The sequence below is a fragment of the Carcharodon carcharias genome, chromosome 8, assembly GCF_017639515.1.
Source record: "Carcharodon carcharias isolate sCarCar2 chromosome 8, sCarCar2.pri, whole genome shotgun sequence".
NCBI lineage: Eukaryota > Metazoa > Chordata > Chondrichthyes > Lamniformes > Lamnidae > Carcharodon > Carcharodon carcharias.
The window spans coordinates 118555187-118582468 of NC_054474.1; the positions used below are offsets into that span (position 1 = coordinate 118555187).

General features: G+C 47.6%; 1 protein-coding gene across 2 annotated transcripts; it reads right to left on the reverse strand.

Annotated features, from left to right (window-relative positions):
* Positions 1-168: 168 nt before the first annotated feature.
* Positions 169-27282, reverse strand: uap1l1 (UDP-N-acetylglucosamine pyrophosphorylase 1, like 1). 2 transcript variants are annotated; one of them, XM_041193686.1, is made up of 9 exons: positions 26930-27282; positions 22011-22215; positions 20418-20593; positions 14872-15044; positions 13900-14093; positions 11911-12051; positions 6331-6519; positions 3914-3980; positions 169-1609 (listed from the first exon to the last, which is right to left on the reverse strand). In XM_041193686.1, exons 1-9 carry the CDS (start codon positions 27198-27200, stop codon positions 1529-1531), a joined length of 1497 nt encoding a protein of 498 aa, XP_041049620.1. In that variant the 5' UTR covers positions 27201-27282; the 3' UTR covers positions 169-1528. The 2 variants fall into 2 exon arrangements, with proteins under 2 accessions (XP_041049620.1, XP_041049621.1); XM_041193687.1 differs by lacking the exon at positions 6331-6519.

Sequence of the window (27282 nt, forward strand, 5' to 3'; positions counted from 1 at the left end):
CCTGCGTCCCCTAACAACCTCATGTTCCTGCTCCCCCTCATACTAATAGAAGAAAATGTTTTAGGATATAAAAAGATGCTTAAGGGTGACAGAGATAAGAAGCTTCAAAGGCATGAGAGAGGAAAAAGGGAATTGTCACTGAAATGAGGATTCTGAGAATGTCAGGTCTGAGATTGTCTGCATGGCCTGAAAGGCACTTTTTATTTAATAAGTGATGTTATCTACTTGATAAAGTACATACAGTATAAGGCACAAATATGTAAAAGATTGTTCGTCACACCCTTGATCACCCATCACCAGGGTCACATAATACTGACCATTTTGATTATTGGAATGACTGCAACAGGAAGGAGGTATGTGGACTGAAACCTTAAATAATATTTAAAAACAGAGATTGTATCCAAGGCGTACACTACCACAGTGATGGGATAGTGTCTGTGGTTAAACATGGCACAGCCACTCTCCACTTGTTTTGCAAACAGCTGGGTTATACAAAAAAGGAACTTTTCATCTGCAGTGTGCTGGGGGTGACCCAGGGGATTGGAGGGGCAGAGTCCCTTTGCCTTGTGTGCTGGGGGTGACCCAGGGACAGAGAGTTCCTCTGCCCTGTGTGCTGGAGGTAACCCAGGGACAGAGTCCCTTTACCCTGTGTGCTGGGTGGTGACCTGCAGATGGAGGGGCAGAGAATCCCTCTGCCTTGTGTGCCAGGGAGCCCCTTTGCCACTTATGCTGGGGGTGACACCGGGACAGAGGGGCAACGAGTCCCTTTGCCGCTTGTCCTGGTTGTGACCTGGGCAGCGGAGAAGAATGAGCTGATCTTATTGAAACATATAAAATCATGAGGCAGCTTGACAGGATGGAGTTGAAAGGATGTTCCCCCGCTGGACTGAGTCTAGAAATAGGGAGACAGTGTCAAGATATTTGGGGCTTGATCATTTAAGACTGAGATGAGGAAAAATTTCTTCACTCTGAAGGTTGTGAATCTTTGGATTTCTCTACCCCACAGGGTCTAGACATTACTTTATAAGAAAGTTGAGAGCAATACATTTTTTAACTCAAGGGGAATTGGAGATGGGGATTGATAGGGAAGGTAGTTTTGAGGTGAAAGGTCAGTCACGACCATATTGAACGGTCAAGCTTATGGCCAACTCCTGCTATTTCTCCTTATGTTTTTGGGGCGGGGAGGACAGTGACTCCCTATTGCCCCCTGGGTTGGGGTTACCAGGGTGATGTGTCCCATGGACCAGTCATGACTCCAGTGCATGGATTGGCTGCATTCTGAGTGAACGAGTGGCTGAGCAGAGTTGGTCCTATCCAGGACAAAAACTGGGTGTTGTCTAGGTCCCATGAAGACCCAGCCTTATGTAATGGATAAAATCCCAGCCACACATTCAAAGTCTGAATAAGAATTGACAATCTTTTTTATAACTTGGTGGTATCAAAATAAAGGCACTTGATCCAGTTCTATGTATAAAATCCCTTCATTGGCAAACGAGGCTGCTCCCCTCAAACCGAGTCATTACTAGCCCTATCCCAGGGCAGCTACTGTTTTCTCAGTGAGTAGCAGCGGAGAATGGAACTCCCGATCCTTCAGGTACTCCTCCAAACCCTGCAAACAAAGGAAAACCAATATCAGATCAGCACATGCATAGCCCAACAAGGGCGCTTGGACTCCTATGGGTCAAACTCAGCCCCTATCCTCTTGCCTTAATTCAGCCTGAACTATCCCTGGCAGCAACTGAGAATCCACCGTTCATTAGTCACAGGAATGGATGCAGAGGGTGCAGAACACAAGCCACACAGAGACTTGTACCTGCCAGTACCATGGAATCCTGGAATAATACAGCACAGAAGGAGGTCATTCAATCCATCATAACTACGCTGGTTCTTTGAAAGAGCTATCCAATTATTCCCATTGCCTTACTCTTTCCCCAGAGCCTCTGCTGTTATGCCTTTCTAATCCAATTCCCTTTCAAAAGTTACCATTGAATCTGCTTCCTCTGCTCTTTGAGGCAGAGCATTCCAGATCACAACAAATTACTGTGGAAAAAAAGTTTCCTCAAATTGCCTTTGGTTCTTTTACCAATCAGCTTTAAATCTGTGCCCTCTGGTTTGCCAGTGAAAAGTTTCTTTCTTACTCCATCAAAATAGTTCACATTTTTGAAAATCCTCATGAAATCACCTTGTCACCTTCACTGCTCTGAGAATAATTCTAGTTTCTCTAATCTCTCAACTTAACAGAAGTCTTTCATAGAATCATTACAGCACAGAAGGTGGCCATTCAGCCCATCATGTTTGTGCTTTCTCCCCTAAGGAGCAATTGACATACTGCCAATCCCCCGTCCTCTCTCCACATCTCTGCACATTCCTCCCTTTCAGATATTTAGAAAATTCACAAAACGTAGAAAAATTTGCAGCACAGAAAGAGGCCACTTGGCCCATCGTGTCTGCGCCGGATGAGAAATGAGTCACTCAGCCTCATCCCACTTTCCAGCATTTGGTCCGTAGCCCTGCAGGTTACGGCATTTGAGGTGCATATCCAGACACCTTTTAAATGAGCTGAGGGTTTCTGCCTCTACTATCCTTTCAGGCAGTGAGTTCCAGACCCCCACAACCCTCTGGGTGAAAAAACTTTCCTTCATCTTCCCTCTAATCTTTCTACCAATCACTTTAAATCTATGCCCCCTAGTCACTGACCTCTCAGCTGACGTAAATAGACTCTTCCCAACCACTCTATCCAGGCCCCTCACAATTTTGTACATCTCAATCAAAACTCCCCTCAGCCTCCTAACAGAGGAGAACAACCCCCGCCTATCCAATCTTTCCTCATAGCTGCAATTTTCCAGTCCTGGAAACCTCCTTGTAAATCTCCTCTGTACCCTCTCTGATGCAATTACATCACTTCTGTAATGAGGTGACTAGAACTGCACACAGTACTCAAATTGCGGCCTAAGTAATATTTTACATAGTTCCAGCATAACCTCCCTGCTCTTATATTCTCTACCTCAGCTATTAAATGAAAGAATTCCATATGCCTTCTTAACCACCTTATCGACCTCTCCTGCTACCTTCAGGGACCTGTGGACATTCACTCCAAGGTCCTTCACTTCATCTACACCTCTCAGTATCCTCCTATTTACTGTGCAATCCTGTGCCTTGTTTGACCTCCCCAAATGCATCACCTTCACTTCTCTGGGTTGAATTCCATTTGCCACTTTTCTGCCCACCTGACCAGTCCATTGATATCTTCCTGCAGTCCACAGCTATCCTCCTCACTATCAACCACGTGGCCAATTTTTGCAAACTTCTTGATCATGGCCCCTACATTTAAACCCCTAACACCATTCCAGCAAAATCTCATCTGCACCCACTGAATGTGGTGCCCAGAATGTGGGACACTACTCCAGCTGGACCCTAATAATGTCAAGCAGCCCATATGCTTTTTGAACATCATATCAAATTTGTGCACATACAGCCCCAGATCTGTGTTCCTGCACCCCTTTTAAAACTGGGCCATTTAGTTTATATTGCCTCTCCTCATTCTTCCTGCCAAATTAATAATTCCTCACTTTAAATTTCGTGTGCCATATGTCTACCCATTTCATCAGTCTACGTCCTCCTGAGCTCGGTTACTATCCTCCTCACTGTTTACTACATTTCTGAGTTTTGTCTCATCTACAAATTTTCAAATTATGCCCTGCTAAACCCATAATCAAGGTTATTAAGATATATCAAAAAGAGAGATGGTCTTGCTGGGGTTTGGGTAGTTCAAATGATCATAAGGTCATGAAATCTCACATCCAGGGTGGGCCCCAATGAGGCCAGGAAGGATTGGGTTTACAACACATGCCATATATATCCTCCACATCACTGATTAATTCAGTGGCCCTGAGCCAACTACCCAGTCACTTACCTCTCCTTCACAAGAGACGAGTGGCGAGATCTCACACACTGCAGGTGGTTCCTCAGCCTCCTGGAACCTGCAGGAACACACAAGCATTTCACAAAGGGTGTCACTGTTGTGTCCAAGTCTCCAAACTCTGCTTTCATCAATTCCCCATTCTGGGTACAATGCCAATATGTCCTAGTCTGAATCTTCATCCCTAGTTCCTTCAAGCCCATTTTTCTTTCTTTCACCTCCTCCCTGTCGAAATCAAGGCCTCTCCCATTAATCATTCTGATCATTCTCTCCCAACAACAACCTGCATTGATATAGCATCTTTAACATAGTAAAACATCCCCAAGGAACTTGACTGGAGTGTTATCAAACAAAATTTAACACCAAGCCACACAAAGAGATATTGGGGCAGGTGATCAAAAGCTTGTACAAAGAGGCTGGTATTAAGGAACATCTTAAAGGAGATAAGCGAGAGGTAGAGAAGTGAAGAGATTTAGGGAAGGATTTCCAGAGGTTAGGGCCTTGGCAGCTGTCAATGGTGGAGCAATTAAAATTATAGATGCTCAAGATCAGAATTAGAGGAAAGCAGATATCTCTGGGGTGCAATAGAAATAGGGAGGGAAGAGTTCATGGAGGATTTGATTAAATCTGTGGATCTCTCAGCCTTCTCCATTCCTTTTACCATTTTAAATAAATGTAGCTTAGTGCTTCTTCAACAGGACTCTGATTTCAGTCGTCTTCTCTCCGACCCCTTCCATCTCACCAATGTCCTGTCTTTAAGGCATAGCTCTTACCCCCAGAACCCCCACCTCCACCTTCTCAGTTTGAATTTCGGGTCACTTGCTGGCTCAGCAAACAGACCTTGGGGTGGGGGTGGGGCTCGTGCATTTCACCAGCTGGGCCGTATTTGTTCCTCGTACAACTTCACTGAAAGTCTGCCACCAACTCCTGCTGTCATCCTCATCAAATAATCCCAGGATTAAGTTCTCGAACCAGCCTTCCTGTGGCTCTATAAGCTGACATAAGCAACGTTGGTCAGTTTCGCTTAGATTTTTGCACTGAGCCTGATTTGGAATCAGCTTCAGGCTGGGAAAGGTCAATTATCTAACCCCTGGGCCCGTTCATTGCCTCAGCCACAACACTACAATTACTGCAATGTAATTTTCCTATTCAACCCACTGTCTCCCATCCTTGCACCCAGCGCTGACCATGCTCCACAGGCTTAGGCCACCCTCTGGTGCCTGGCCCATGTGGTCAGGCAGTTCTTTACACACAATCAAGGTCATTAAATGTTAGTGAGCAACATGGCAGCTGAACACTCCCAGCCAGTTACTCAGACCCTGCCATCTCGCCCACTCCCAGCCAGTTACCCAGACAGCACCCTCTCACCCACTCCCAGTTACCCAGACCGACCCTCTCACCCACTCCCAGTTACCCAGACCGTACCCTCTCACCCACTCCCAGTTACCCAGACCGTACCCTCTCACCCACTCCCAGTTACCCAGACCGTACCCTCTCACCCACTCCCAGTTACCCAGACCGCACCCTCTCACCCACTCCCAGTTATCCAACCACGCCATCTCACCCAGTCCCGGTTACCCAGCTGCACCCTCTCACCCATTCCCAGCCAGTTACCCACACCCAACTCCCTCACCTACTTCCAGTCAGAGGACAGCAGTCGAGAGCAACATGCCTCAGTTTTTCCCTCTCTTATCCAGGAAATCCAAGGACTTTGATATTCCAACCAGCACACACCAAGAGATGGAGCTTCGTACCTTCTGAAAGGGCACTTTCTGCTCCCAATTTGGGCAGTGGCCAGTGATAGGAATCGGCAGAGGTTGCAATCCCAGTCCAGATATTTGAGGGCATAATTAAGGCTGGCATGCTAGCATAGTACTGAGGGAGCACTGTACCGATAGAGGTGCTGCCTTTCAGATGAGATAAGCCAAGGTCTCAAATACCTTCTTAGGTAGACATAAAAGATCCCACAGCTATATTTTGAAGGAGGGCAAACATGTTCTCAGTGTCCTGGCCAATGTTGATCCCTCAACCAACATTATTCAAACAGATGAAAGCTCTGAAGCGTCATACGGACTCGGAATGTTAACTCTGTTTTGCTCTTCACAGATGCTGTCAGGCCTGCTGAGATTTTCCAGCATTTTCTGTTGACATTATATATTATTCATTATTCAAACAGACCTGGTCATTATCACATTCCTATTTGTAGGATCTTACTGTGCTGGAAAATGGCTGCCACATTTCCTACATTACAACAGTCGCTCCACTTCAGAAGCACTTCACTGATTATGAAGCAGTTTGAGATGTCCTGAGGTTGTCAAAGCTGCTATAGAAATACAAGCCTTTCTTTCATTGCTGTGTTTACAGCTCCATCTATTAATCAGGCAGAGACACAATTAGTTTCAGGAACCTACTGGTTGAGGGGGGAGATCCGGTTGTTCTTGTGATCCAGGAATTGGGCACCGGCTTGCACTGCCCAGCGATAGTGTTGCCACAGCAGGGCACGACGTGCAGTGGAGGGGGTGTCTTTGCTCCCAGCGTTGTCTGCATTCTTCAGAGGGGAAAATTCATCCTCCCTCAACACTTCAAACACAACAAACTTCCTGCACAGAAATACATCTGCAGCATTAGGGAACACGTCATAGCTTTAACCTGTGGGCATGACATTAACTTCTGGGCATAGGGTGCAGATTTAACCAATGTGAACAGTGCAGGGAGTAGGTTTAACCAATGAGAAGCATGCAGGGAATGGGTTTAACCAATGGGAACAGAGTACAGGGAGTGGGTTTAATCAATGAGAACAGAGTGCAGTGAGGTGATAGAGGTTTACAGCACAGAAAAAGGCCCTTCGGCCCATTGAGCCTGCATGGGTCAAATAAGTCCCTAACTATTCTCAGATAGAAGCAAAATACCACGAATGCTGGAAATCTAGAACAAAAACAAAAGAACCTGGAAAAACTCAGCAGGTCTGACAGCATCTGCGGAGAGGGCTACAGTTGATGTTTTGGGTTCGTATGACCCTTCATCAGAACTAAAAAATATAGAAATGAGATGAAATATAAGCTGGTAGAGGGGGGAGGGAGGGACAGGTAGAGCTCGATAGGGTGCCAGTGGCAGATGGCCCTAGTGGGGGTGGGTTGGGGGGGAAGGGATTGAAATGGGCTAAAAGGTGGAGATGAAACAGCACCTCACCTTCTGACTAGGCACTTTACAGTCTTCCGGACATAATATTGAGTTTAACAATTTCAGGTCATGAACTCTCTTCTCCATCCCCACCCACTTTCCGATCTCCTTTTTCCAATAATTTATAATATTTTTACAAATATATTTTTCTTTTCCCACCTATTTTTAAATTTATTTCAATCTATTGTTTCATCTCCACCTTTTAGCCCATTTTGACCCCTTCCCCCCACCTCACCCCTACTAGGGCCATCTGCCACTAGCTTGTCCTGCTTGCTACCCTTAATGTCCCCATTAGCACATCCTTTAGATAATATCACCACCGTCAACACCCCCTTGTCCTTCTGTCTATGACATCTTTGGCATTTTCTTCTTGGCCTCCACCTATCACTGGCCCCCCTATCAAGCTGTACCTGTCCCTCCCATCCCCCTCTACCAGCTTATACTTCATCTCATTTCTATATTTTTTAGTTCTGATGAAGGGTCTTTCGGACTCAAAACATCAACTGTATCCCTCTCCGCAGATGCTGTCAGACCTGCTAAGTTTTTCCAGGTATTTTTGTTTTTGTTCCTAACTATTCTAATCCCAATTTCCAGCACCAGGCCCATAGCCTTGTATGCCATGGCATCGCAAGTGCACATCCAAATACTTCTTAAATGTTATGAGGGTTTCTGCTTCTACCACCCTTTCAGGCAGTGAGATCCAGATTCCCACCATCCTCTGGGTGAAAAAATTCTTCCTCACATCCCCTCTAAACCTCCTGCCCCTTACCTTAAATCTATGCCCCCTTGTTATTGATCCCTCCACCAAGGGGAAAAGTTTCTTCCTGTCTACCCTATCAAGCCCCTTATAACTTTATACACTTCAATCATGTCCCCCCTCAATCTCCTCTGCTCCAGGGAAAACAGCCCCAGTCTATCCAATCCCTCCTCATAATTAAAACTCTCTAGTCTAGACAACATCCTGGTAAATCTCCTCTGCACTCTCTCTAGCGTAATCACATCCTTCCTATAATGCAGATTCCTGAACTGCACGCAATACTCTAGCTGGGGCCTAAGCAGCGTTTTATACAGTTCCAGCATAACCTCCCTGCTCTTACATTCTATGCCTCAGCTAATAAAGGCAAGTATCTCATAGATAAAAGCAAAAAACTGCAGATGCTGGAAATCTAAAACAAAAACACCTGGAAAAACTCAGCAAGTCTGGCAGCATCTGTGGAGAGGAAAACAGTTAACGTTTCGAGTCCGAATGACCCTTCAACAGAACTAAGCAAAAATAGAAGAGAGGTGAAACATAAGCTGGTTTAAGGGGGGGCGGTGGGACAAGTAGAACCAGTGATAGGTGGAGATAACCAAAAGATGTCACAGACAAAAGGACAAAGAGGTGTTGAAGGTGGTGATATTATCTAAGGAATGTGCTAATTAAGGGTAGAAAGCAGGACAAGCAGGGTACAGCCCTAGTGGGGGTGGGGTGGGGTGAAGGAATCGAACAGGCCTAAAAGGTAGAGATAAAACAATGGATGGAAATACTTTTAAAAATAATGGAAATAGGTTGGAAAAGAAAAATCTATATAAATTATTGGGGAAAAAAGGGGAGGATCGGAAAGGGGGTGGGGATGGAGGAGACAGTTCATGATCTAAAATTGTTGAACTCAATATTCAGTCCGGAAGGCTGTAAAGTGCCTAGTCGGAAGATGAGGTGCTGTTCCTCCAGTTTGCGTTGAGCTTCACTGGAACAATGCAGCAGCCAAGGACGGACATGTGGGCATGAGAGCAGGGTGGAGTGTTGAAATGGCAAGCGACAGGGCGGTCTGGGTAATGCTTGTGGACAGACTGAAGGTGTTCTGCAAAGCGGTCACCCAGTCTGCGTTTGGTCTCTCCAATGTAGAGGAAACTGCAATGGGAGCAACGAATGCAGTAGACTAAATTGAGGGAAGTGCAAGTGAAATGCTGCTTCACTTGAAAGGAGTATTTGGGCCCTTGGACGGTGAGGAGAGGGAAAGTGAAGGGGCAGGTGTTGCACCTTCTGTGGTTGCATGGGAAGGTTCCGTGGGAGAGGGTTGAGGTGTAGGGGGTGATGGAGGAGTGGACCAGGGTGTCCCGGAGGGAACGATCCCTGTGTAATGCTGCCGGGGGGGTGAAGGGAAGATGTGTTTGGTGGTGGCATCATGCTGGAGTTGGTTGAAATGGCGGAGGTTGATCCTTTGAATGCAGAGGCTGGTGGGTGATAAGTGAAGACAAGGGGGACCCTATCATGTTTCTGGGAGGGAGAGGAAGGTGTGAGGGCGGATGCGCAGAAGATGAGCCAGATACGGTTGAGGGCCCTGTCGACACTGTGGGTGGAAAACCTCGGTTAAGGAAGAAGGAAGACATGTCAGAGGAATTGTTCTTGAAAGTGGCATCATCAGAACAGATGTGACGGAGGTGAAGGAACTGAGAGAATGGGATGGAGTCCTTACAGGAAGTGGGGTGTGAGAAGCTGTAGTCGAGGTAGCTGTGGGAGTCGGTAGGCTTGTAATGGATATTGGTGGACAGTCTATCACCAGAAATTGAGACAGAGAGGTCAAGGAAGGGAAGGGAAACATCAGAGATGGACCATGTGAAAATGATGGAGGGGTGGAAATTGGAAGCAAAGTTAATAAATTTTTCAAGTATCCCATATGCCTTCTTAACCACCTTATCTACCTGTCCCACTACCTTAAGGGACCGGTGGACATTTACACTAAGGTCCCTCTGATTCTCGGTACTTCCCAGGGTCCTACGGTTCATCATGTATTCCCGTGCCTTGTTTGTCCTGTCCAAGTGCATCACCTCACACTTATCCGGATTAAATTCCATTTGCCACTGATCAGCCCGTCTATATTTTGCTGTAAGGCTATCCTCCTCACCATTTACCCTCCATCAATTTTCATGTCATCCTACATTCAAGTCTAAATCATTTATATATACCATAAGGGACCCAGTACCGATCTCACTGGACACAGGCATCCGATCACAAAAACACCCCTCAACCATCACCCTCTGCTTCCTGCCACTCAGCCAATTCTGGATCCAATTTGCCAAACTGCCTTGGATCGCATGGACCCTTACCTTCGTAATCAGTCTCCCATGCGGGACCTAATCAAAAGCCTTGAAGTCCAAGTAGACTGTGTCAAATGCATTTCCCTCAGCTACACACCTGGTCACCTCTTCGAAAAATTCAATCAAATTGGTCAGACATGACCTCCCCTTAACAAAACCATGCTGACTGTCCTTGATTAATCCCTGCCTCTCCAAGTGTAGATTAATTCTGTCCCTCAGTACCGCTTCCAATAGTTTCCCCATCACTGAGGTTAGACTGACTGGCCTGTAGTTCCCTGGTTTATCCGTTCCTCCCTTCTTGAATTACGATATTACATTGGCTGTCCGCCAGTCCTCTGGCACCTCTACTGTGGCCAGAGAGGTATTGAAAATTATTGCCAGTGCCCCTGCTATCTTCTCCCTTGCCTCACTCAACAACCTGGGACACATTTCATCCGGGCCTGGAGATTTATCTACTTTTAAGCCTGCCAGACCACTTGGAACCTCCTCCCTCTCTATGCTAATTTCTTTAATTATAACACAATCCTTCTGCCTGATTTCCATACCCATGTCATCCCTTTCACTTGTGAACACCAACACGAAGTATTCATTTAGAACCCTATCTAGGTCTTCTGGCTCCACACACAAATTACCACTACAGTCCCTAGTTATCCTCTATCATTGGTTTAACTAATGGGAAGAGAGTGCAAGGAGTAGGTTTAACCAATGGGAACAGAGTGCATGGAGGGTTTTAACCAATGGGGACAGAGTTCAATTTTGTAGACGTCGGCACTAATTCAAAGTGATTAAAAAATGTCACCATTGGCCTGGCCAGCTGACATGGGACAGCTGGTCTTGAGCCCACTGCTAGTCCCACACACCAAGCTGTGACCCAATACACTGACCCATGCTAAGTGCTATCTGTCACCTTCAATGAGGAACCTATCCATCTCCAGTCTGCATTGAGATCACAGCAGCCAATTTCAAAATCCGGGGTCAAGCTCACCAGGATTCAGTTCCAAATCGGGCTCTAACTGCAGTAGGGGGCAGTGTGTACAGGCAGGGGTTTGCAAAGGCAACTCCACCTTATTACTCTTAATGGATACAGGAGGGTTACTGGAGGAGTGTGCAAGTTGTGACAGTGGTCTACAGCTGGATAGGTGAAAATTCTCAAGGCCCTGACAGTCTTCTCCTTCCTGCCACATTTCCCATGCTTCCCTCCTGCTCTATTCTGCTGCTACCATTTCCAGTGCCTCTAGATCCATCTTTTGTTTCTTTATTTACATCATTACCATTCTTTTTGCCTTCCACGTTTTGCCATTTAATCTCTCCTGCCCTTCATCCTTTGTTCCGTTGTCCCCTCCCCACTTTTCTCCTGCCTCTGTACTTGCTTAAAAGCTGTTACATCCCCAGCTTCTTCCAATTCTTACCAAATGTCATCAACCTGAAACAGGAATTCTGTTTCTCTCCACAGATCCTGCCTGACCCTCTTGAGTATTTCCAGCATTTTTGCTTTTATTTCAGATTTCTGGTATCTGCAGTATTTTGCCTTTGAAGCTGATAAGGAGTTCTCTCTTGCCTGACTCAAGTTATGGGATGATGCAGCAGGGAGCTGTTCCTGCACCTGCTGAAGGGGAAAAGGACTGCCGACAGCGCAAACCCTTCAGGAGGTCCATCATCGGAGGAAAACCTCGAAGAAAGGGAAATGCAGAGAAAGTGAGGTTCAAGCAAATCCCCCTGCTCGACTTACTCACTTGGAAAACTGAAAAACGTCAAAAACAAACTTCTCCATCTTGATGCCATTGGGTGTCTCTGGTTTCACAATGTTTCCTTTCTCATCGATATGGGGAATTTTCTTCACAGCCACGTGAGGCTTCAGTTGAGGTTCAAACTCTCTATGGGGAATGAAAAGAATGAAGAGAATGAATTCTCACAGCACAGGAGGCCATCCAACCTATCATGCCTGTGCTGGCTCATTGAAAGAATTATCAAGTTCGTGCCACTCTCCTGCTCTTTCCCCATAATCCTGCAATTTTGTCTACTTTGCAAGCATTTATCCAATTCCCTATTGAAAGTTACTATACAAACTGCTTCCAATGCCCTTTCAGGCAGTGCATTCCAGATAATAACAATTCATTGTGCAAGAAAATTCTGATCTTCCTTCTAGTTTTTTTTACCTATTATCTTCAATCTGTGTTCTTGGTTACTGACCCTCCCGCCTGGTGGGAAGTTTCACCCTGTCAAAACACTTTGTAATTTAGGACTGATGTTATATCTCCCCAAAGCGCCACCCTCCCTCCCCCCACACCGCCCCCCCCTCCCCAATCCGACCCCCCGCAGTTCCAAGGAGAACAATCTTACTTCTGAGTCTCTCCATAACTGAAATCCTGCCTATGTGACACACTCACCGTGAACCAATCTTAAGGCACTCTGTGCATCCAGCAATGAGTCAGGAACTGCTCCTGAAGGACGGGTACCTGGGCCAGGAGGCTCACTAACACCTTCTCAAGGCCTTGAGGAATGGGAAATTAAATGCTGACATTTCCCACATCCCACAAGTGAATAAAAAGAAACTGACAGACAACACGTACAGCAAGCCCCTGTTAGCGTGGATAAGAAACTGAGTGAACGGTTTAAAATACAGTTGGGCTGTGACAAGGATGCAAACTGTGGTCTGACTGATTAATCTCCTACTGAAAGCAGCAGTGAACCTTGCACTGAAAGATCATATTGGATGAGTCTCCTTGTGTGCTAAGATTTTAAACAATCTTATCTACTGTTGACATTAACCTTAAAGCAATGTGCAAAGCAGATTGACAGAAACTAACTGATAGGGTATATGCAGAGGGTAACAAATTTTGATTACAGATTAACAGGCAGAGGACGAAGATCATTTCTTAATGTTTTATTGGATATCGGAGAAGCAGTAGAACAACACATAGGCAGGGAAGGAAACAGAGGTGGTGCTGAGGTAGAACTAGACAAATGTTTCCAAATGATGTCACGAGGGGCAGCATGCAGATGGAGAAACAGGAAGCGGTTGTCAAAGATAGATCCTCAAGGAACACCAGAGGTAATGGTGTAGGAGCAAGAAAAGAAGCCACTGCAGTCAATCCCTGGCTACCACTAACTAGGCAAGTGTGGAACCGGGGAAGGCAGTCCCCTGAACTGAACACTGGAGATGAGTTGTTGGAAAAGGATGGTTGGTGAACCGTGTCGAAGACTGCAGGCAGAATGAGAATGATGAGGAGGGATAGTTTACCCACAATCACATGGAATGTAATTTGTGGCATTGATGGGGGCTGTTTTGGTACTGTGGCAGGGGCAGAAACCTGATCGGAGGAATCCAAACACGACACATATTTGGAAGTAGCAGGAAATATTAGCATGGATTTGGGAATAGCAGGAAGGATGGACATGGATTTGGGATGTGACAATGTGTTTAAGGACTTGAAGGAAAAGGTTGGTGAGTAGGCGGTAGTTTGCAGAGAAGGCCAGGGGGGAGGGTGTGTGTGTGTGTGGGGGGTGGAGGGGCGTGCCAGGGTGGCGAGGTTGGTTGGTTTGAGGAGGATAGTTACACCTGAAGGTTTGAAGGGGAGGACAATGCCTGAGGAGAAGGAAACATTAATAATATCAGCTAACATGGGGACTGGGGAAGGGAAGTTGGGTGGCCAGCAATTTACTGAAGGATGTGGGCGGAACTTATACACAAGTAACATAATAACAGAGAGCAGCAGCCTTACTCTGTAACGGATTTGAGGAACTCCACAGTGAAGAAGTGATTGCAGATATTGCCAGCGTTGAATGTCAGTCGACCATCGGTGTTCCTCTGCTCTACAGTCTCCTGGCTCACCTCACTGTACTCCACAACTTGGTAGATACCATCCACACGACACACCACACCGACTGGCTCGGTGGGGTAAGCCTTCTCAACCACCTTTGGACACAACAGAGTGAGAGGGTAAAGGACACAGAGGTAACCATCCTTCACCTCTGGGACCCATATTCTAATCAACTGTAAATCAGAGGGCTGTCACTTGTTCTATGGTGCAGTCAAGAGGGCAGATTCTAGCTCAGACACTATAAAACTCTCAACACTACACCAGGCTCAGGGCATGCACATTCTTAGCAGAATGGAGAGCAAGCGTTACTATAGTCACATGGAGAGTTTGGACAGTGATAGTCTTGAAAGGGAAAGTCGTCCGATCCCAACAGCAACACCTGTCTTTCAAAGGCCAGGTTTGAACAGTCACAGAGCATTGTAGACTCCACTACACCCTCCTCTCACTTTGCTTGTGTGCAGTCCCATGAATGAAGAGTTTTCCTCTTTGGAACTGTGCTCAAGCTAGTGGGCTAATTCCACTGTAGGATGCATCATAACCAGGACTGATTCCACCCTCAGCCAGTGCTTATAGTCAGTCTTTTAGAATGAAGGAGTCCCTAACCAGTTGGGGCTGGGGACAGTTGTAGCCAGGACCTGGTCAGAGCAGAGGTGGAGCCAGGGCTCAGCCAGAGAGGGAGCAGGGCCAGGCTGGAGCAGTGCTTGCAATGGGTTGGGGGAGGGTCAGCTTTGCTGGTGAACCTCAACTGCCGATGTTTGACACACCAGGTGTATATATAAAAGAGCCTCACACTCTTGGCTCTAACAGCAACACAAACCTCTACCATTTGCACTGGCACCCTCAACACTGGAGAGTTAAATCTGACCAGCTGACCTTGGCCCCACAGTCCGCTCCTTTCTCCACACAGAAACCGATGAAGACCGGGTCTGCCATCTTCACTAAGATATTGTCCACACAGTACACGTGAACAAACCGAATCCGTCGGCGGTCCATGTCCTCCAGAATCTTGTTGTTAGTCAGAGCTCGATACAGGCCACCGTTTCCGTCTGTCATACAAGCACAGGACACACTCAGCGACGAGCGCAGCCAGCGATGGGCCGCAACAATATCATCTATGGATCCTGGTCTCTTGTAAATTAGGAAATATTGATTACGGGGCCTGTATTCTCAGAGTTCCAAAGAATGAGAGGTGATCTCATTGAAACCTACAAAATACTTAAAGGGTGGATGCAGGTAAGATATTTCCCCTGGCAGGGGGTCTAGAACCAGGTGACAATTTCAAAATAAGGGGAAGCCACTTTGCACAAACATGAGGAGAAACTTTTTTACTCAGAGGGTTGTGAATCTTTGGAATTGACAGACGTAAAGGAATATGGGTATATTGTGGAGAAAAAGGCATTGAAGTGGATGATCAGCCATGATTGTACTGAATGGCATAGCAGACTCGAAGAGCCGAATGGCCTATTCCTGTTCCTATGTTGCTGGAAGTTGACCATTCAGCCCTTCAAGCCCGTTCTGCTATTCAATGAGATCATGGCTGATCTTATATTTCAATACCATTTTCCTGCACTATCCCCATATTCCTTGATGTTTTTAATATGTAAAAATCTATCAATCTTAGTCTTGAACATACTCAGTGATGAGCTGATACAGCCCTCTGGGGTGGAGAATTCCAAAGATTCCTCACCATGTGAGTGAAGAAATTGCTCTTCATCTCATCTTCTAATGGGATGATTGGACGACAAAGCAGGTGATTGCATGGGGCCTGGAAAGATGGCGCAGGAGGGAGGGCTTTAGATTTCTGGGACACTGGGACCGGTTCTGGGGAGATGGGAGCAAAATACTGTGGATGCTGGAAATCTAGAACAAGAAAAATACCTGGAAAAACTCAGCAGGTCTGACAGCTTCTGCAGAGAGGGATACAGTTGATGTTTTGAGTCCGTATGAAATATAGAAATAAGATGAAATATAAGCTGGTAGAGGGGGGTGGGACAGGAGGAGCTCGATAGGGGACCAGTGATAGGTGGAGGCCAAGAAGAGACTTCCAAATATGTCATAGACAAAAGGACAAAGGGGTGTTGACGGTGGTGATATTATCTAAAGGATGTGCTAATGGGGACATTAAGGGTAGCAAGCAGGACAAGCTAGTAGCAGATGGCCCTGGTGGGGGTGGGGTGGGGGGAAGGGTGGGCTAAAAGGTGGAGATGAAACAATGGATCAAAATAAATTTAAAAATAGGTGGGAAAAGAAAAATATATTTGTAAAAAAATGATAAATTATTGGAAAACGGGGGATCGGAAAGGGGGTGGGGATGGAGGAGAGAGTTCATGATCTAAAGTTGTTGAACTCAATATTAAGTCTGGAAGACTGTAAAGTGCCTAGTCGGAAGGTGAGGTGCTGTTCCTCCAGTTTGCGTTGAGCTTCACTGGAACATTGCAGCAGGCCAAGAACAGACATGTGGGCATGAGAGCAGGGTGGTTTGTTGAAATGGCAAGCGACAGGGAGGTCTGGGTAATGCTTGCGGACAGATTGAAGGTGTTCCGCAAAGCGGTCACCCAGTCTGCGTTTGATCTCTCCAATGTAGTGGAAACCGCATTGGGAGCAGTGAATGCAGTAGACTAAATTGAGGGAAGTGCAAGTGAAGCACTGCTTCACTTGAAAGGAGTGTTTGGGTCCTTGGACAGCGAGGAGGGGGGGAAGTAAAGGGGCAGGTGTTGCACCTTCTGTGAACCACGATAAGGTCCCCTTTGTCCTCACTTATCACCCCACCAGCCTCCGCCATTCCCACCAACTCCAGCGTGATGCCACCTCCAAACACATCTTCCTTTCAACATCCGCCCCATGATCCTGGTGGCTTTCTGCAGGGATCATTCCCTCCGGGACATCCTGGTCCACTCCTCCATCACCCCCTACACCTCAACCCCCTCCCATGGCACTATCCCATGCAACCGCAGAAGGTGTGACACCTGCCCCTTTACTTCACTCCTCCCCACCGTCCAAGGACCCAAACACTCCTTTCAAGTGAAGCAGCGCTTCACTTGCACTTCCCTCAATTTATTCTACTGCATTCGCTGCTCCCAATGCGGTCTCCTCTACATTGGAGACACCAAACGCTGACTGGGTGACTGATTTGCGGAACACCTTCGGTCTGTCCGCAAGCATGACCCAGACCTCCCTGACGCTTGCCATTTCAACACACCACCCTGCTCTCATGCCCACATGTCCGTCCTTGGCCTGCTGCAATGTTCCAGTGAAGCTCAACGTAAACTGGAGGAACAGCACCTTATCTTCTGACTAGGCACTTCCGGACTTAAGTCTTCCGGACTTAATATTGAGTTCAACAATTTCAGACCATGAACTCTCTCCTCCATCCCCACCCCCCCTTCCGATCCCTCGTTTTCCAATAATTTATCATTTTTTACAAATATATTTTTCTTTTCCCACCTATTTTTAAATTTATTTCGATCTATTGTTTCATCTCCACCTTTTAGCCCATTTCGATCCCTTCCCCCCACCCCACCCCCATTAGGGCCATCTGCCACTTGCTTGTCCTGCTTGCTACCCTTAATGTCCCCATTAGCACATCCTTTAGATAATATCACCACCGTCAACACCCCTTTGTCTTTTTGTCTATGACATCTTTGGAAGTCTCTTCTTGGCCTCCACCTATCACTGGCCCCCTATCGAGCTCCTCCTGTCCCACCCTCCTCTACCATCTTATATTTCATCTCAATTCTTTATTTTTTAGTTCTGAAGGGTCATACGGACTCAAAACATCAACTGTATCCCTCTCTGCAGAAGCTGTCAGACCTGAGTTTTTCCAGGTATTTTTGTTTTTGCTCTGGGGAGATGGGGTCTGTACAGACTGGACGGGTTACATCTAAACAGAGCTAGAACCAATTTCCTTGTAGGGCTAAAACCAAAAAAACTGCGGATGCTGGAAATCCAAAACAAAAACAAAAACAGAATTACCTGGAAAAACTCAGCAGGTCTGGCAGCATCGGCGGAGAAGAGTTGACGTTGAGTCCTCATGACCCTTCGACAGAACTTGAGTTCGAGTCCAAGAAAGAGTTGAATCCAGCTTATATTTCCAGGTTTTTCCAGGTAATTCTGTTTTTGTTTTTGTTCCTTGTAGGGCGGTTTGCTACTGCTGATGGGGAGGGTTTAAGTTAACTTGGCAGGGGTGTGAGAACCAGGAGGTATTACCAGAGAGGTACATCAAGGTGCAGACAATACTGGGACAGACAGGTAGCACCAGAGTAACAAATAGTCAGGCATTAGGTGGGTGGAGCTAAGAAACAGCAAGGGCCAGCAAACAATGGAGGGAGTTGTTTATAACCAAACAGTGATGGTAATGCAGGGCACAGTATAAATCAGGAAATTAGGGGTGCATGTAACAAGGGGAATACAGTAATCATGGGAGGGTTCAAATCTGCATATAGACTGGGTAAATCTAATGAGTACTAATACTGTGGAGGATGAATTCCTGGAACGCATATGAGATGGTTTTCTAGGACAGTATGTTGAGGAACCATCTAGGGAACAGATTATTTTAGACCTAGTCTTGTGCAATGGGAAAGGGCTGATCAATAATCTTGTTGTAAAAGAACCCTTAGGGAAGAGTGACCATAATATAGAATTTTGCATTAAGTTTGAAAACAATGCAGTTCAATCAGAAATTAGGGTCTTAAATCTAAACAAAGGAAGCTATGAAGGTATGTTGGCTGTGGTGGATTGGGAAAACATATGAAAAAGTATGATGGTAGATAGGCAACGGCTAGTATTTCAAGAACTAACACATGGTTTACGACAAATATACACACCTTTAAGGCACAAAAACCCAACAAGAAAAGTGGGTCAACCATAGCTAACAAAGGAAGTTAAAGATTGTATCGGATCAAAGGAAGAGGGTTATAAAGTTGCCAAAAAGTAGCAAACCTAAGGAGTGGGAGAATTTTAGAATTCAGAAAAGGACCAAGAAACTGAAAAAGGTCGAATATGAATGTAAACTAGCAAGGAACATAAAAATGGACAGTAATAGCTTTTATAGGTATGTAAAAAGGAAAAGATGAGCAAAGACAAATGTAGCTTCATTACAGGCAGAGACAGGAGAACATATAATGGAGAATAGGCAGAGAAGCTAAATAATTACTTTGTGTCTGTCTTCACAGGGGAAGATACATGATATCTCTCAGAAATAATAGTGAACCAAGGGACTAGCGAGAATAAGGAACTGAAGGAAATTAGTATGAGTAATAAAGTAGTATTGGAAAAATTAATGAGACTGGAAGTTGATAAATCCCCAGAACCTGATAATTTACATCCCAGAGTGTTGACAAGAAGTGGCTATGGAGTGAATGCATTGGTGATTATCTTTCAAAATTCTATAGGTTGCAAATGTTACTCCACTATTTAAGAAAGGAGGGAAGGAGAAAACAGGGAACCTGTTAGCCTTAATTAGTAGGGAAAATACTAGAATCTACTATAAAGGATGTGATAACTAGACACTTAGAAAATAATGATCTGATTGGGCAGGGTCAACATGGATTAATGAAAGGGAAATCATGTTTGACAAACCTGTTGGAGTTTTTTGAGAATGTAACTAGCAGGATAGATAAGGGAGAACCAGTGGATGTGGTGTATTTGGATTTTCAGAAGGCTTTCAAAAAGGTCCCACAATGGAGGTTAGTAAACAAAATTAGAGCACATGGGATTGGGAGTAATATGCTGGCATGGATTGAGGATTTGTTAATGGACAGAAAACAGTAAAGATAAATGGATTATTCTCAGGTTGGCTGTCACTAGTGGGGATACTGCAAGGATCAATATTCGGGCCCCAGCTGCTCACAACATATATCGATGATTTGGATGTGGGGACCAAATGCAATATTTCCAAGTTTGCAGATGACACAGAACTAGGTGGGATTGTGAGTTGTGAGGAGGATGCAAAGAGCCTTCAAGGCTTAATGAGTGGGCAAGAACATGGCAGATGGAATATAATGTGGATAAGTGTGAGGTTATCCACTTTGGCAGAAGGATCAAAGGCGTGGAGTACTTGTTAACTGGTGAGAGATTGGGAAGTGTGGATGTCCTGAAGGACCTGGGTAACTTTGTTCATAAGTCACTGAAAGCTAACCATGTGGTGGAACATTAGAAGCATAGGATCTGTAACTGAGGAATGATAGAAGACATGGCTACAGTAAAGGCACCACAATTGGCATGAGTACTCTGGCACTTGAAGGGGTAGGGGAGCAGAAGAGGGTCAGGGACAGCTCATGCTAATCCTAATCGTGAGCTGTACGGATAGCCAGGGGATCTGGTGATGCTGGGATTAAATTCCAGCTCAGACCTGAATGGGTGAGGGAATAGGAGAGGCAGGGGAGAGAGAATGAAAGTGATTTCAAAACAGCTGCATCAACCTGGAGCCATGGCAATCCTCCCCTTCTGTTCCAGAATGATCTTTCCATTAAAGTCGACAGCCGGTAGCATCCGCTGTTCAAACATGACGACATTGGACTTGACCAGACCAAAGTAGTTGTGCTGAGTGAAGAATTTCTGCGTGGGTTCTAATGTGAATTCACTGGTCATGATGTACCTAAAAGTGACAGAGAAAAGCCACAGACATTACAGACAACTGCCCTGACTGTCTCAAAGTAACCGTCCTGCACTGATATCCAGCTACACACAGTGACCGTCCTGCACTGATAACCGGCTACACACAGTGACCGTCCCGCACTGATATCTGGATATACACAGTGACCATCCTGCACTGATATCCGGATATACACAGTGACCGTCTGTAATGATATCCGGATATACACAGCGACCGTCCTGCGCTGATATCTGGATATACAGTGACCGTCCTGCACTGATATCCGGATATACACAGTAACCGTCCTGTAATGATATTCAGATATACACATTGACCGTCCTGTGCTGATATGCAGCTATACACAGTGACCGTCCTGTGCTGATATGCAGATATACACAGCTACCGTCCTGCACTGATATCCAGCTAAACACAGTGACCGTCCTGCACTGATATCCAGCTACACACAGTGACCGTCCTGCACTGATATCCAGCTACACACAGTGACCGTCCTGCACTGATAACCGGCTACACACAGTGACCGTCCCGCACTGATATCTGGATATACACAGTGACCATCCTGCACTGATATCCGGATATACACAGTGACCGTCTGTAATGATATCCGGATATACACAGTGACCGCCCTGCGCTGATATCTGGATATACAGTGACCGTCCTGCACTGATATCCGGATATACACAGTAACCGTCCTGTAATGATATCCAGATATACACAGTGACTGTCCTGTGCTGATATGCAGATATACACAGTGACCGTCCCGCACTGATAACCGGCTACACACAGTGACCGTCCCGCACTGATATCTGGATATACACAGTGACCGTCCTGCACTGATATCCAGATGTACACAGTGACCGTCCTGCGACGATATACAGATGTGCACAGTGACCGTCCTGTAATGATATCCAGATATACAAAGTGACCGTCCTGCACTGATATCCGGATATACAAAGTGACCGTCCAGCACTGATATCCGGATATACAGAGTGACCATCCTGTAATGATATCCAGATATACACAGTGACCGTCCTGTACTGATATCCGGATATACACAGTGACTGTCCAGCACTGATATCTGGAAATACACAGCAACTGTCCTGCGCTGATATCCGGATATACAGAGTGACCTCCTGCACTGATATCTGGATATACACAGCGACCGTCCAGCACTGATATCCGGATATACACAGTGACCATCCAGCACTGATATCCGGATATACAGTGACTGTTCTGCACTGATATCCGGATATACACAGTGACCGTCCAGCACTGATATCCGGTTATACACAGTGACCATCTTGTAATGATATCCAGAAATACACAGCGACCGTCCTGCGCTGATATACAGACATACACAGTAACTGTCTTTTGTGAGCCCAATTATTGAACAAATATTCACCAAGGAACCGTGCATTGCCTGCCGACTCTTTCCTCAGCTAGCTGCTGTACTTTGCGAATTCGTTCTGCCTGGATTTGGTAAAGGGTTTTCCCACTTGGCAGCCCAACATCATACATTCCCTTCGGGTATGGCACGCCCAGCCGGGTACCCTGTCCTCCAGCCAAAAGGAGAACAGCCACCTGGTTTTGGGAGATCTCATGGAAACCTAGAACAGAAGGATAAGAACTGAACCAGTAGCTACAGCAGACACATCCACAAGCAGACGAGTACCCCAAACGGATGGAGCAAACACTGCCCACGTTGGGTATCCAGTAGTGACAGACATGTACCCATCAACACTCTACCAGTGTTACACAGTGGCAGAGCTGTCCCCACCAGTGCCGTAACCCAGTGTTATACAGTGACAGACCTGTCCCCACCAGTACTGCTACCTAGTGTTGTACAATGACAGACTTGTCCCTACTGGTACTGTACCTGTGTTATACAGTGACAGACCTGTCCCCATCAGTCCTGTACCCCAGTGTTATATTGACAGACCTGTCCCCACAATTACTGTACCCATGTTAGACAGTGACAGACCTGTCCCCTCTGGTGCAGTACCTCAATGTTATACAGTGACAGGCCTGTCCCCACCAGTATTGTACCAGTGTTATAGTGACAGACCTGTCCCCACAATTAATGTACCCGTGTTATACAGTGACTGATCTGTCTCCATTGGTACTGTACCCCAGGCTTATAGTGACGAAGGTTGAAACTAAAAGATGGTGTCTAGCAGGCCCTAAAATTTGAAGGAATGAAAGGGTTTAGCATATTGGGCAGACAGATGAATTTTATTGTAGAGAAAAGTAATGCTATTGGTTTCGGAAGGAAGACTTAGGGCAACACACATACATGTGTATCCCAGTTTTGTAGTCACTGCATTAGTTGGGCAAATCCACTGCAGCCAATTACTGTCCCTTCAGACTTCTCTCGGCCATCAAAATAATAGAAGGTATCGTCGACAGTGCTGTCAAACAGCACCTACCCAGCAATATCCTGCTTAGACACTCAGTTTGGGTTCCACCAGGGCCACTTGGCTCCAGAGCTCATTACAGCCTTAGTACAAAATGAGGCAAAAGAGTTGAATTCCAGCGATGAAGCAAGAGTAACAGCGCTTGACATCAAGGCAGCATTTGACCGAGTGTGGCATCAAGGAGTCTGAGCAAAACTGGAGTTACTAGGAATCAGGGGGAAAACTTTCCACTGGTTGTCATCATACCTAGCACAAAGGAATATGGTTGTGGTTGTTGGAGGTCAATCATCTCAGTTCAATATCACCACTGCAGGAGTTCCTCAGCCCAAACATCTTCAGCTGCTTCATCAATGACCTTCCTTTCATCATAAGGCCAGAAGTGGGGATGTTCGCTGATGATTGCACAATGTTCAGCACCATTCGTGACTCCTCAGATACTGAAGCAGTCCATGTCCAAATGCAGCAAGGCCTGGAAAATATCCAGGCTTGGGCTGATAAGTGGCAACTAAAATTCGTACCACACAAGTGTCAGGCAATGACCATCTCCAACAAGAGAATCTAACCATTGCCCCTTGACATTCAATGGCATTACCATCACCGAATTCCCAATATCAACATCGTGGGAGTTATCATTGACCAGTTTGAACTGGACAAGCCATATAAATACTGTGACTACAAGAGCAGGTCAGAGGCTAGGAATCTTGCAGTGAGTAACTCATCTGTCCACCATCTGCAAAGCACAAATGAGGACTGTGATGGAATATTCTTCACTTACTTGGGTGGGTGCAGCTCCAACAACACTCAAGAAGCTCAACACCACCCATGACAACACAGCCCAGTTGCCCACATGGCAGTGTACACCATCTACAAGATGCACTGCAGCAATTTGCCAAGCCTCTTTCAATAGCGCCTTCCAAACTCGCAATGGAAGACTGTAGCCACTAATTTTTGCTATTTTGTTTTTTATTTTTGCTTTGCTCTTGATTTTAAGCCTATATTGAATATTTAAAGTTACTTTGTAGACCTAGTGTGATTGTGCCTTGATTAAGTCAAATAATTAGTCAACTGTAATCAGTAGTGATATTAGCTATTTTCCCCGGCCTTCTTTTTCCATACTGGCCATGCACAGCTAGTTTTTGGTCTACAAATTCTAAGCTAGGCTACTAAAATAAAAGTGGTCTTTTATTTATCCAAAGTTCTTTTCCTTGCTGCATTCGATGACCCTTGATCTACAAGCCATTGACTTATATGGGGCAGTCAACTACGGTGTGGAGTCAGGAGATGGAGTTTGATCGATGGATTTACAACCTGATTGATGGCACTGTATAATCACTCACCATCCTGACTTGGAACTACATTGCTCTCCTTGTCAGTGACACACACGCCCTATGAATGAATTTTAAAAAAGCAGGATTTAGATTTGCCGGTGTCAGATAGTGAGCATTTAAGTTCAGGGCATGTTAACAGAGCCTTTAAAGAAATTCAACAGATTATATTATTCTAACAGATCATCTGAAGGAGGGGTTCAAACTAATAAAAAGTTTTCACAGGGAAATCTGAAGAAAGTATTTTCAATGCTTGATTAGTTCATTGCTAGGGGGAATTAGTTAAGAGTTCATTTTTTGTACACAAAGTTCTAGGGACATGTATTATCAGAAGGAGGAATGGCAATAGAATTCCGAATATATTTAAACAAGCAAGCAAATGACTATTAGGAATAAAATTAAAGAGCTCTGGGATGGGCACCTTCCATATCCTGTTTTATAATTCAGTACCTAGGCTGGGGTCACTCCTATTGTACCTGAGTCAGACAGTAGTGTGAATGGGGGCATGTGCTAAACACTCAACACTGAGAGAATCAGCAACAGCCAAGTTGTGGGTGATCATTCCTGAGTGAGCAGGCAGTCTGTGAGAGGATCCGTGCTGGAACGGTACAGCTTCCTGTTGACTCTCAGTCACGAGAATATCACACAGTGAACTCCTGTTTCAGTAAGAGGCCCTGCTAACCAGGGGCACTTCACAACTGGACTGGACACAATCTCCCCCTTATCCACAACATCCAATCCAAACCCCTGATGCCGTCACAGTCCCCCTCCCACACCATCCCACTCTCACAGCCCTCCCCCTGCTCCCCATGCCCCTCACCACCCACTGTCCCCCACCTCATCCTCTCCCCACCCCTCCCCCATCCCAACCCCCTCGTACCCTCTGCACCATCCCACCCCCTCCACCCCTCTGCACCATCCCACCCCCCTCCTCCCACCCCCAGTCTCCTCAACCCCCAACCCCTCTCTCAACCCACCAGCCTCTCACCCCCCTCTCCTCAACCCTCTCACCTTCTCAGCCCCTCCTCAACCCCTCACCCCCACCCTCTCATCCCCTCAACCCCCCCCACCCCCACACACCCCTCCTCAACCCCCCACACCCACCCTCTCACCCCCCTCTCCTCAACCCCCCACCCTCTCACCCCCCTCTCCTCAACCCCCCACCCTCTCACCCCCCTCTCCTCAACCCCCCACCCTCTCACCCCCCTCTCCTCAACCCCCCACCCTCTCACCCCCCTCTCCTCAACCCCCCACCCTCTCACCCCCCTCTCCTCAACCCCCCACCCTCTCACCCCCCTCTCCTCAACCCCCCACCCTCTCACCCCCCTCTCCTCAACCCCCCACCCTCTCACCCCCCTCTCCTCAACCCCCCACCCTCTCACCCCCCTCTCCTCAACCCCCCACCCTCTCACCCCCCTCTCCTCAACCCCCCACCCTCTCACCCCCCTCTCCTCAACCCCCCACCCTCTCACCCCCCTCTCCTCAACCCCCCACCCTCTCACCCCCCTCTCCTCAACCCCCCACCCTCTCACCCCCCTCTCCTCAACCCCCCACCCTCTCACCCCCCTCTCCTCAACCCCCCACCCTCTCACCCCCCTCTCCTCAACCCCCCACCCTCTCACCCCCCTCTCCTCAACCCCCCACCCTCTCACCCCCCTCTCCTCAACCCCCCACCCTCTCACCCCCCTCTCCTCAACCCCCCACCCTCTCACCCCCCTCTCCTCAACCCCCCACCCTCTCACCCCCCTCTCCTCAACCCCCCACCCTCTCACCCCCCTCTCCTCAACCCCCCACCCTCTCACCCCCCTCTCCTCAACCCCCCACCCTCTCACCCCCCTCTCCTCAACCCCCCACCCTCTCACCCCCCCTCTCCTCAACCCCCCACCCTCTCACCCCCCTCTCCTCAACCCCCCACCCTCTCACCCCCCTCTCCTCAACCCCCCACCCTCTCACCCCCCTCTCCTCAACCCCCCACCCTCTCACCCCCCTCTCCTCAACCCCCCACCCTCTCACCCCCCTCTCCTCAACCCCCCACCCTCTCACCCCCCTCTCCTCAACCCCCCACCCTCTCACCCCCCTCTCCTCAAACCCCTCACCCCCCTCTCCTCAACCCCCCACCCTCTCACCCCCCTCTCCTCAACCCCCCACCTTCCCACCCCCCTCTCCTCAACCCCCCACCCCCACCCTCTCACCCCCCCCTCAAGCTCCAACCTCTGAACCCCCATCCCCACCCTCTCACCCCCTCCTCAACCCCCCACCCTCTCACCCCCCTACTCAACCCCCCACCCCACCCTCAACCCCCCACCCCCTCAACCCCACACCCACCCTCTCACCCCTCTCCTCAACCCCCACCCTCTCAACCCCCTCCCCTCAACCCCCATTCCTCAACCCCACCCTCTCACTCCCCTCCTTAACTCCCACCCTCTCACCCCCCCACCCCCACCTCAACCCCCACCCCTCCTCCTCAATCCCCCACACCCCCCACCCCCTCACCCCCCCTCCTCAAACCCCCACCCTCTCCCTACCATCCCCCATCTCCGCCATCCCACTCCCTCCCCCTCCCCACACTCTCCCCCCCTCACCCCGCTCCTTCCATCTCCTCAGGATCTCAGCCTCTGTCCGGATGGAGCTGCCGATCGCCTCCCCAGGAAGTGGCTCCATGAGGCGGTCTCTCGGTGCCGTGTGTCGCGCCCGGGCCCGGGCCGCCTCCTCGCAGTGAGCCCGGAGCTCCCTCGGCTCCAGCGGCTCCAGCTCGGCCGCCAGGAGCCGCCGCTCATCGTCTGACAACTGCTCCCAGTAGCGCAGAACCTCGGGCTGCCCAGCCACAGCCAGGAGCTCCCGGAGAGCCATCATCACAGGCCGGGGAGTGGAGGAGAGTGGGAGAGACGCAGCCTAAAGTCTGGATAACAACCACACGGCCTCCGGCCGTGGGGGC